This window comes from Pyrus communis, chromosome 14 (assembly GCF_963583255.1).
Source record: "Pyrus communis chromosome 14, drPyrComm1.1, whole genome shotgun sequence".
Lineage (NCBI taxonomy): Eukaryota > Viridiplantae > Streptophyta > Magnoliopsida > Rosales > Rosaceae > Pyrus > Pyrus communis.
Genome location: NC_084816.1, coordinates 24,206,013 through 24,218,075, shown reverse-complemented (window position 1 = coordinate 24,218,075; position 12,063 = coordinate 24,206,013). Strand labels below are relative to the sequence as shown.

The following is a 12,063-nucleotide window of genomic DNA, read 5'->3' as shown; positions in this document are numbered from 1 at the left end:
TAACCTACTCGATTATTTTTTTTACACGAGTATGTTGTTATCGTAGCGTTTCATATTAATAAAATAAAAATATGTGTAAATTTTTATTCTGTAATGAGGAGTTTTTGACATGAAATACTACAGCAAGAGTGTACCTGTGCCGTAAGTTTGCACATTGCCCCAATATTAAAATGTTGTTCATCACCAACCGATCCTCCAGCAAACAAAAAAGAAAAAGAATTGATGAGGTTATCATTGCCACCTGATCGACTCAATCCCACGCCATCATGAGTCCAACATTGTCACACTGAGAGCACTGAGTACCACAAATGTACAACCAAATTTAATACAAGCATGTGTTGCCGAGGTAATTATGTTAAAACGAGTCATTAAGAGTAGATATTGTAGGAATCCTTAGAGATATTGTAGGAGTTCTTTATTAGGAAAGAATTAGGGTTATTGTGTTATAGCTTTCCTTGTAAAACATGACTATGATGTTGCCAATTTGGGATTTTTCATCATGTCTCCTCATGTGGGATCCAATTAGTCGGTAACATGTGAATGATCCACATATCGGCAACGATGTGGAGCCAGGGCCAAATGACCCAACATCATTGTGCGGGGTCAAGGGGACCCACACATCACGTGACAGTACAGTATGGGTGCACTCCCTTGCTCTAATACCATGTCGAATTATCAGAGAGACGGGTGAAAGGCCACTTCCAACAACACCGATATTGTCTCCAACTTAGTAATTACCACCTGCACAATCCGTCAGGTGTGGGGTTTTATCACAAAAGGCATCGGTATTAGTTGGGGTGGGGCTAATCAAATACAGGGCTGGCAAATCAAGTGACAGGTACAAAGCAAGGTTAGTGACGAAGGGTTATACTCAAACGTATAGTGTGGATTACCAAGAAACCTTTTCACCAGTAGCTAGGATGAATACGGTATGTATTTTAATCTCTGTAGCTGCAAACATGGATTGGCCATTAAAACAATTTGATGTGAAGAATGCTTTCCTTCATGATGGAATCTAGAATAAGTATATATGGTTTTTCCTCCCGGATATGATGCGAATAGGAAGACTGGGGTGTGTAGATTGCATAAGTCTTTATATGGGCTTAAGCAATCACCTCGTGTGTGGTTCGACAGTTTCACTCAGGCAATAAAGAAAAATGGGTATCATCAGAGTCATTCAGACCATACATTATTTATGAAGCGTAGACTAAACAGAGTAACTACACTATTTATCTATGTAGATGACATGATTATTACAGGGGATGACTTAGATGAGATAATTAGATTGCGGGAGAATCTTGCATCAGAGTTTGAGATGAAAAACTTGGGAGATTTGAAGTACTTACTTGGAGTTGAGGTTGCCCACTCTTCCAAATGTATTTTCTTATCTCAACGGGAATATTTATTGGATTTGTTAAAAGAGACTGGTATGTTAGGGTGTAAACCTGTGAACACCCCCAATTGCTTGATATGATTTCTATCACCTGAAAAAGTAGGGATAAAAACACTTCAAAATACTTGCAATAGTACAAAGTTACGGTAGTAGAGTAGCTCAAGTAAGGTCGTTCTCCATAAGGATTGATTGAATAATTTGTACTTAAACTTATTCTTAATTAACTATTCAAACACAAAGTTTCAAAAAGGTTGATTTTATAACCTAGAATATTAAAAACGAATTTTAAATTAAAACAATTATAGAAACCAATTTGAAAGGGAACAATCTTAGAAAATAATGATAAAAGGACACTGGGGTTCCACCGTCACCTTAACAATCCTATGTAGTTTTACCAATTACTTATGAATTACACATGCAACTTTGAAAGTTAGGTTTTCCTAATGCATATTCTACTTGTGGCATTCAAGTTATAACGTCTATCAAACGTGCAATCCGTCTATGGCATTTAGATCAAATATAAACATGCATGACTCATTACACTTTGTAAAAATCTATTGAAAAACCATGCAACCTCTAAGACGTGGCATTCGCCATGGGTGAAATTACAACTATCAATCACAAAAGAAGCAATATTCAATTCTCCGGTGGTATTCCGACCGAATTACATCGATTATTTATCTAAACATCCTAATGGTCACAAATCATTAAGACACAAAGACAGTTTAAACACAGTGATTAATAATTCAAATTAAAGTAATAATTCAAAGTATGCATGTATAATATCATAAGCAATTAAATAAATACTACATATTCATACTAAGGCTTAAGGCATCACCCTATAAAACGAAAATTAGTCACGAATAACCATTAAACAAAAGGAATTTTATTGAAATAGAAAAATGATAGAAAACACCTTGAAATACAAATCGTCAAAGCCTAGCTAAGTTCTCCAAATTGATGTGTTTTTCACCCTAATGGCTAAATAACCTTATTTATACCACTAGAAAATAAAATCCTTCCTAGAAAAGGTCTTCTAAAAACTAGAAAACATAATAGAATAAGATAACTAGGAAACAAAAGGTTTCCTATTTAACTGAAATTCTGACTTCTCAAAAAATCAGACTTTTGACTGACCAAATCAACTCCGATTTGGTCCCAAAAGTCTCTTTTGAAAGCTTAAGTCGTCCAATCTTCCTTAAAATATGCCCATCTTGACCTCCAAAATACTCAAAACATCCAAAAACGTCAATCTGGGAAAGCTGCGTGTTGGGCCTTCTTTTCTTCGCCATGGTCAAACGGTTTGATAGAAAAATATGGAATTTTGACAAAATCATCACGAAGATCCTCCAATTGGAATCACTCCAAAATTCATCCATTTGATCATTTTTTGCTCAAGAGGAAGTTTAATGTCCTAAATTGAAAATGCATAATAAAGTATCAAAATTCTATCAAAATAACCAATAAACTATAACTAAGATTAGGGTAAAATATATGGTATAATATGACCTCATCACACCCCTATTGTAGAAAAACATCATCTGGGTGTTTATCTGTGTTCTAATATGAATAGGTCACTGGCGTATGCTTTAGGGCAAACTGTTAGCATTTCGAAGCTTGTGTGAGAGCCGATTAAGAGGCTATACTAGATGTATTGCCTCCATTTCTTAGACTTGACTAACCTATGTGCAAACTGACATTCATGCAATTTTTCTCTTATCTCGCAAGATTGATTAATTGTTGAGAGTATGAATCCTATATCGAGAAAGAATGGACATTGCATGTGCTTATAAGTAATTAGGCTACTCCCCATATTGCCAATTGGTTTTATGGTGGAACCAAATTTCTTTTTGGAATTAGAGCAGGTTGTCCCTCGTGTAAAGCCCAACGGCTACACGTGCTCCGCGTCACCCAATTTGTGTTTCCACGTCCTAGGTTTGAAAATTCGTCACATGTGAGGGGATGTGTTAAGAGTATGAATCCTGCATCCGGCAAAGAAGGGACCTTGCATGTACTTATAAGTAATTGAGCTACTTCTTATATTGCCAATTGATTTACGGTGGAATCCCAACTTTCTTCACTAATCTATGTGCAAGTGCCGTTCACACAACCTTTCCCCTCATCTTCTCTTAAGATTTTCACTAACTGCTGCTCCTTGCTACACCTTGGGTATAGGTCACCCCAATCCATACCTGAATTGGTAAGTTTGATGTACAATGTTTCAGTATCACATAATAATTTCTTGTAATTGAACCGTACAAGACCTCCAGATGTCGAAATCGTAGTGGCTGAAAGTATGTAACACGGGTATACATCCCTTATGGAATATATGATGGAAATGCATGTTTGGTTCTAGAAGACTATGGAATATAGTTTAAGTGGATGCATTGTGGTTCTAATTATATCAGGTAAACCCACTCATCCTTTAAATTTCTACTTTAATTAGCTTTACACATAATTAGCGACTTAATTTAAGCAAAAGTTTCAAGCGAGTAGCTTTCACTAGCCATGATTACAACCCCCAAAAGCACTGCAGCCCTCGCAGAAATCCTGCAAAATTCCTCACAAACATTAACCATGTAAAAGCAACTCACTCGCTCACTCCCTCACACTACCTTTCACCGAAAAGTGCTTTTGCAGCTGCAATTCCTTGACTTTTAGATTAAAAACCTCATCATAGACATCATTAAAGTAATTAAATTGTTTCAAAGTCCCCTCTGTTCTTGCACGGTTTCATGTGACTTTCTCCTCACTTTAGCAGCATTTTTCTTTTTCTCTCTTTCCTCAAACCATTTCTCAGACAAATGTTGCAATGTGCAACTGGAAACTGAGAAATCTGAGATGGGGTTTTAGTGGAAAGTGCTTATGTTGCTGAAAGTTTGAGGCTTTTGAACTTTTTGTAGTGGGATTTGGAGGTGCAGTATTTTGAGTGGGAATTTATGAACATAAGGTGTTTGAAAAATTGAGAAATCTGAGACGGGTTTTTAGTAAAAGTGCTTATATTGTTGAAAGTTTGAGGCTTTTGAAAATTTTGTAGTGGGATTGGAGCTGCAGGATTTTGATCATAAGGTGTTTTGAGGAAAGATGGGGGCCGTCACCATTGGTGAACTGAAGCCTAGCATTTCCGGGAAGCGGTCGTTTCGTCCGAGTTCTAGCATAAGGCATGCCACTGAATGGTAATGTTCCCCCTCATCTTCTGTTTTCTTTATATTCGGGCGATATCTAATCTTATGTAAAATAGTAAAATGCGAGAGCGGAAAATGAACTTGGGCACACATTGCAATAGCTAACTTTATTACACCCAGTTCTACGTTCCTCCATCTCTTTTATTGATTACCTACATTTAATTTTAGCCTTATTTTCTCTAGTTTTGAGTCACATGGTAGTCTCTACTTACTAGTAACTCTATGTTGCATGGTAATACAACCCGAAACATGAAAGGACACAAAAATAGAGTTCATTTTTTTTCATCTTTTTTGGGATTTGAGTGTCAAAACAGAGCCTAGGTTTTTCAAACAGTCTATGAGCTTCTGAGCGCCCCCCTTCTGAAATTAAGATAATAACATTTCATGGTCACACAATAAATCCTGTGAGCTTCTTCCCGACAGTACGGAATCGAAACAACAATAGCACGAGGACCACCTGGCTGATTGCTGTCCTCCAGATGCAGCCATATTTCACTGTCAACATTCTTGAAATGCCAACTGCCAACCCAAGTTAATGTTTTGAGGGTCAATTATTTGTGTGTATTTACCCTCTGTAGGCCCTGAACACATGTACGGACCAGTTGTACAAAATTACAAATTGTTCCTTGTTTGTGACAGACCCTTCCTTGTTTTTGTTTGTGACAGACCCTTCCTTGTTTGTGACAGACCCTTCCCCTGACTGTTACACCATTATATGGTATTATTAGTCCACTCAACAAGCTTAGCTAATCAGCTTTCTTATCCTTTACCATAATCTAACATTACTCTTCGTGTGCAAACTCCAATCCGCCACTCATTTCGCAATTATTGAGCCATCCGCTTGTAGCGAACCATTAATATCTAGGGAGAATCACACTGTCCATATGTTTCGATTGAACTTGAACGTGTGTGTTGTGTACTTCCATGGAAAACAAATAGAAGAAGTTCCTGCAGGGTTTTTGATATGTTGGTACCTATGAGAATGTATGCATTTGGTTCTTGATTGTAGCCTAGATACTGATTTTCTTGCCTTGCTTAGTTTCCATTTTTCAATGAATTTATTCTTTTACGCAGGCCAATATCTGATGTTTCTAGCGATCTTACTGTGGAAATAGGAGCATCAAGCTTTGCACTTCACAAGGTGAGTGAAACCGGTTCAGAACTAGTCTATTGTTCAATTTGTTGCGGTTACAAGATAGTTATTCATTAGCTTGCGATAAAATAACTTTCTGTCACGATTAAACGAAGACTTGTCGAAATAATGATGTCACGATGACTTTGTTGCAGTTCCCCCTAGTCTCTAAGAGTGGAAGGATTCGGAAATTGTTGCTTGAAGCAAAAGATGCAAAAGTTTCGCGCATAATTCTCAATTCTGTTCCGGGTGGACCAGAGGGATTTGAGCTAGCTGCAAAGTTCTGTTACGGAGTTCATGTTGAAATTACAGAGACCAATGTTGCCATGCTTCGTTGCGTAGCGCACTTCCTGGAAATGACGGAAGAGTATGCTGAGAAAAATATGGAAACGAGAACCGAAGCTTGTCTGAAGGAGACGGTGCTTCCAAACATATCAAAGTCGATATCAGTTCTTCATCGCTGTGAAACCCTCTTGCCTGCAGCAGAAGAAACCAACCTTGTAAGCAGGCTTATCAACGCAATTGCAAACAATGCATGCAAAGAGCAGCTCACCTCTGGCTTATTGAAACTTGACCACAACTTCACTGCAAAAGGAGCTCCAAATGTGGAACCTGAAACGCCCGCAGACTGGTGGGGAAAAGCGCTCACAGTTCTTAGCCTCGACTTCTTCCAACGCGTTCTATCCGCGGTGAAAACCAAGGGTCTTAAACAGGATATGATCAGCAAAATTTTAATTAACTATGCTCATAATTCTCTTCAAGTACTTGTCGTCCGAGATAACCAATTGGTGAAAGGAAGCCTCTTGGATTTAGAATTGCAAAAGAAACAAAGGATCATTGTTGAAGCTATAGTTAGTTTGCTTCCAACACAATCAAGGAAGAGTCCAGTTCCAATGGCGTTTCTTTCGAGCTTGTTGAAAACTGCGATTGCAGCATCGGCGTCTACTTCTTGCAGATCCGATTTAGAAAGGCGGATTGGTCTGCAGCTGGATCAGGCAATTCTCGAAGACATCCTGATTCCGGCAAATTCACATGGAAACAACCACAGCACAATCTATGATACAGATGCTGTATTGAGGATCTTTTCGATATTTTTGAACTTGGATGAAGATGATGATGATGAAGATAATCACTTGAGGGACGAAAGCGAAATGGTTTATGATTTCGACAGCCCTGGATCTCCTAAACAAAGTTCAATCCTGAAGGTATCAAAGTTGCTAGACAATTATCTTGCAGAAGTAGCACTCGACTCGAACTTGATGCCGTCAAAGTTCATAGCACTAGCAGAGCTACTTCCGGACCATGCTCGAATATTAAGTGATGGACTCTACCGAGCTGTGGATATCTTCCTCAAAGTGAGTAATATATATCTCGCTCTCGCTTCTCTCTGTCACTGTGTGCAAGTCCTAAGCAAATCTGAACTTTTTCTTACAATGACAGAAGATTTCGCACTCTTGTTTTCTTCTTCTGTAATCCTCCTTTTGTTTTTGTTCCTCAATGCTCTTAATACTTAGTCAATCCAATGGCAAGGAGAGATGCGTGCAGGGGACAAAAAGGGAGAGCGGAAATCATTTCCCTTTAAATTTTGTGAATGCACTTTTCTTTTCAAGATGTTGATCAATACCAATCTGCATTGTGTTTCTGTCTATAGGTGCATCCTAACCTCAAGGACTCTGAACGCTACCGCCTCTGCAAAACCATCGACTGCCAGAAACTATCCCAAGAAGCCTGCAGTCACGCAGCGCAGAACGAAAGGCTACCAGTACAGATGGCAGTTCAAGTGCTCTACTTTGAGCAAATCAGGCTCAGAAATGCAATGAACGGTGGCCACAACCAGTTCTTCTTCGGGGCAATAAACGGTACACAATTCCCTCAGCGATCAGGCAGTGGTGCAGGCAGTGGAGCCATTTCGCCAAGGGACAACTACGCGTCAGTCAGAAGAGAGAACCGAGAGCTGAAGCTTGAAGTTGCGAGAATGAGAATGAGGCTGACAGACTTGGAAAAAGATCATGTTTCTATGAAACAAGAGCTTGTGAAGTCACATCCTGCAAACAAGCTGTTCAAATCATTCACCAAAAAGTTGGGGAAGCTCAATGCATTGTTCAAGATCAATAGTATCAAGCCTTTAGGGGGGAAGGCGCATTCGGAGTCAAGATTTCCGTTCCAGAAGCGAAGGCGCCATTCGGTTTCATGACAAACCAGGAGTGTGAATATGTACACAAGTGTTACGAGAGTGTATAGTATATATAATTGTTGTATTAGTATCATTATAAGTTAGTGTGGTGCCTTTTTCTAAATTCTAATCTAAGTTTGATAGTTTTTTGAGTGTACTTTGAGATTCTATTTGTTATATGTATGTATAACTTGTATTCATGAAATCACAGCTCCCTTGAACGTTTGGTGAAATCTTTTCCGTTCATGTTATAATATGTGAATTAGTAACATCACGTGATTATGTGACAGCTATACCTAAAAACTTTCTACGTTTGAGACAAACGATAAAATTATGTCATGTTCGATGTCAAAGATCTAAATGCGGTAGGCACACACCAAACCAAAATTTGGCCTTAACTAGTGAGTTTGGTTTGGGGAGGGGGGGGGGTGGTATTTCTAAAGGATTTCGTTTCAACTAGATTAAGAGCAATGAGCTCAATAACGAATGAAACTTGTTTTTTACCAAGATCCATCACGATATGTGTCAACGTGATCGCCATAAAAACAACATGTGCCAATGTTATCAGTATATTTTTAACAACCTCAATGTGATGTATATGACATTCTGTAGAGAATTTTAATTGGGGCTTAGTGGCTTACTCATCAACTCAAACGTAACACTTATGCTTAAAGACTTATTTATAAATGAAATACTGATCGGGATACTAACCAATCGACTCTGTGGCCCAATGGATAAGGCGCTGGTCTACGAAACCAGAGATTCTGGGTTCGATCCCCAGCAGAGTCGATTCTTTTATTTTTCAATTTCCCTTTTTTTTGTCATTAGTTGCCGCTTCGCGCCTTTTCAAGGGAAGCTTGAAAACGACGACGTTTCAGCATCTCGAGCAGAAGATCTCTCTGCGTGCAACCGTTTTAGAACAAAAGAGAGACGGCGGCCGATCATCGATCGAGAGATATGAGCAGGTCGTTGTTGCCCCTCTCCAGAATCTTCAGGTACCTCCTCGTAAAACCCTAATTGAAAATTTAAAATATTTTTTTTTTTCATTTGTTTCTTCGTTTCAGTTTTAGGGTTTTCAAATGATTCCGTGAAGATTGCTGATAATTAGTAATTGATGATTTGGGTTTTCTGTAGTTCGATTTGTGTGTTATTAGCCCTAATTTTTCTTAAAAGTTTAAAGCTTTGAGTTTAAACTTGTCTGTTTGCTTTCGGTTCATCTATTTCCCAAATTGATTAAATTGATTTAGGGCACATGGGTATTGGCATTAGCCATAGTTGTTTGGTAAAATTAATTTACTTTCTGCTGTAAAATTCTCAGTGAGAGTTGCAAGCTGGGATCTTTATATGAATGATAAAAGAAAGAAATTTGCAGTATTTGAAATGGTAGCATGTTTTGTAGGGTGGGTGAACTGATTAATCAAAGATTAACCCGCTGGCCCGCCCCTGATCATGCCGTGTTCCCAAGTTGAAATTGCTTGCTGCCCTGTGGAAAGGAGGCCATTTCCCCCTTTTGTCTCCCTTTGAAAGCACATGGGGGAATTTGAAGGGTTTCGTTAAAACCTCCAGGATTGTTTTTAATTGTAGGTTTTTTGTATGTTGGGGTCATGAATTAAACGAAAACTGTGTTCTATGCCATTTGTAATAGTAGGGGCTGAATTTTATGTGTCTCTCTGATGCCCTGTGTATCGAATTCTTGCTATTAACTAGTTCTGATGGCCCTAAAAGTTATGTATCTGAGAGAAGGGAGTGATGTTTCTGCTGAATGTCAGTTGTGTGCTTGATGTCTTTCTTTCTATATTTATTATATTTTGCAAGTTTTTTCTTAGTATATTATGTTAATTTTCATTTGCATTTAATCGGGATTATATCATGTTTTGTGTTGCATAGGAAGCTAGAGCGAGAGATGGAAACTGTGGTGAAAGTACTGCAGCCTGGACCTTTAGGAATCATAGAGCATAAATTCTCTGCTGAAGAGATACGCAAGGCAAATGCTACAGTTCAGAGGGCGGTGGAAAACTGGAGACGGAATGCAATCCTAGAGCAGATGAGTCCATTCTTAAAAGTTTATATTCAGAAGTGAAGGATCTGCTCAAACCATTTTCCATGGGTAATCGAACAATCAAACTTTTTTTAATACATAAACTTCTCTCTTCCTCAACAGAGCTTTTTACCAAATTTGAAGAAAGGCTCTCTTAGTTTCTTCACCCTCTCACTCTTTGTGAGAAGTGAGAACAAATGAGCAGCGCATGTATTTCTTTCCTAGTTTTGTTTGTTATGTTATTTCATGAAGATAGAAATGCTTTATTTGGTTTAGTTTAAATAATTACCCGTTAGTGAAGTATCCGTATATCCCATCTTTCACAGATGTAAAATTATGGATTCACTGCGTAATGTTGACATTGATAAGGTAATAAGAGTCTGCATTTGTATATGTCGGTTGTAGTTATGATCCATTTAAAGTTCATTGTATTTTTTCTTACTGTCTTCATGGTATTTTACGGAAATCAATTTCTATCCATATATTGTGAACAAGAAGGAAATTGAGAGATGTGCTACAGCTTGTGGGCGAATGTCAACTTTAGTGGATGGTTTTTTCAGAACCAGAATAAAGTAAAGCAAAATGCAAGACCTATTCGTGGCATCCTAACCACGAATTAGAGAACTTAAGGTCCCATTTTCTTGTTCAATGGATCTCCTTTGAGCATGAGGTAAGTTCAGCATCAGTAAGTTTTCATATTTTTGTGGTCGTAAATCTCGGTTGACGCTATATGCTGAGCAGTTGTAGAACTATCGCAGTTAAGTATATGAGTGCTCTCTGCTTTTATTAAACATGCATACAATATAGTTAAGGGAGATTACAGGAACTAAAAACATACAAGTTCATCCTCTTCGACAAGAGGAAATCAAGGGTAGTACTAGTACAAGATAAAGAAGGTGAAAAAAGCTTAGCTTTATAGAGTATATATCGACCTCGTACTGACTCCCGTTCATGATACCAACCGAAACAAGAAATGCTACGAGGGAATAGAAGAAATGTTATTTGAGCTTTGTTAAGTAGTGTAGGTCTGGATTTTATAGTATAATATATGTTGTAAATATATGAGGATGTCATTCAGGTTCTATTCCAAACCCAAATAGCATTGGACCTTATGAGCATTGGGACAAGCTGGTTTCTGACTTGGAGGCTCATGACCTTGTCAGCTCCGCCGACAAACTGTTGCCCTATGAAAACGGCTGGCACACTTGGTTCGCACCTCAGCTCCTGAACTAGTGTCCTTTCAATAGCCTGCCCATTTGTCATTTCATCTAGCTCATACACAGTTGGGTTTGCCCCGTAGCTCGATATGAGTGTCTTGATGGTGTGGCTCATGCAACAAGTGCTCTTGCTGAAGATCACCACCGGCTTTTCGGCCACCATGCTTGTTATCGTGTCCATTGCGAGTCAGAGCCCGAAACAAACGATTAAAAGAGTAGGGAAATGTGGGGGTTGTGAAGACTGAAGTGAACTAGTAGAGCTTGCTAGCTTCTTGCTGTGAGGAACTTAAAACACTCGAGTGGTCTATTTTATAGTGCATTGCATTGCTTTGCACATGGGGCAGATAGAATAATTAGTTGATAAAGACCCCCTTTTGCCTTTCTTCAAGCCCAGTGTTGTCCTTTGGAAATGTCCTTGTGGAATAACAACTTGCAAAAGAAGTGTACGACAGAGGCATATTCATGGCCTAATCATCAGTGTAACGTAAAGACAATTTGGTAGTGTTTTTGAAATGGCTAAAAGCATTTTAGATAGCGAAAAATATTTTTGGCCGCTTTTTGCAAAGAAAATTATGAGTGCTACGAACAAACTCAGAATTAGCTAGGCCGCAGATTCTTCTAGAAATAGTTACTGTATTGTATCCTTGTAAATTGAACTGAATACATGTATTGTATCTTTATACATTGAACTGTATTAATCTACCTACTTAAATTAGGTCTCTTGTATTGTAACCTTTGATATCAATCAAAAGCATTCAGTCGATTATCTCAAGTCTTATTATTTCTTTACAGTTGCACTTGTTTTCATTTGGAAAGAAGAGTGGGTGGTATTTTTGTCTCAAAGACACTGAGACTCGGTTGAAACAATTTATTGTAGGCATTTCTAAAAAAATTTGTAGAAAAATAGTTAAAATTATCTTTAGTA

The 12,063-nt window shown here is 38.3% G+C and overlaps 2 protein-coding genes and 1 non-coding gene across 3 annotated transcripts; 2 read left to right on the top strand and 1 right to left on the bottom strand.

Annotated features, from left to right (window-relative positions):
• The first annotated feature begins 5,342 nt into the window (after nt 1-5,342).
• On the top strand, nt 5,343-8,110 carry LOC137715551 (BTB/POZ domain-containing protein At1g03010-like). Its single transcript, XM_068454898.1, has 4 exons — nt 5,343-5,562; nt 5,653-5,719; nt 5,866-7,065; nt 7,362-8,110. The coding sequence occupies exons 1-4, from the start codon at nt 5,543-5,545 to the stop codon at nt 7,902-7,904; spliced, it is 1,830 nt and encodes a 609-aa protein (XP_068310999.1). The 5' UTR covers nt 5,343-5,542; the 3' UTR covers nt 7,905-8,110.
• Nucleotides 8,111-8,599: 489 nt separating this feature from the next.
• On the top strand, nt 8,600-8,672 carry TRNAR-ACG (transfer RNA arginine (anticodon ACG)). Its single transcript has one exon. It is a non-coding gene; the product is annotated as a tRNA-Arg (tRNA).
• Nucleotides 8,673-10,606: 1,934 nt separating this feature from the next.
• LOC137715817 (monothiol glutaredoxin-S6-like) lies at nt 10,607-11,789 on the bottom strand. The gene has a single exon (XM_068455165.1). The coding sequence runs from the start codon at nt 11,317-11,319 to the stop codon at nt 10,996-10,998; it is 324 nt and encodes a 107-aa protein (XP_068311266.1). The 5' UTR covers nt 11,320-11,789; the 3' UTR covers nt 10,607-10,995.
• Nucleotides 11,790-12,063: the final 274 nt, after the last annotated feature.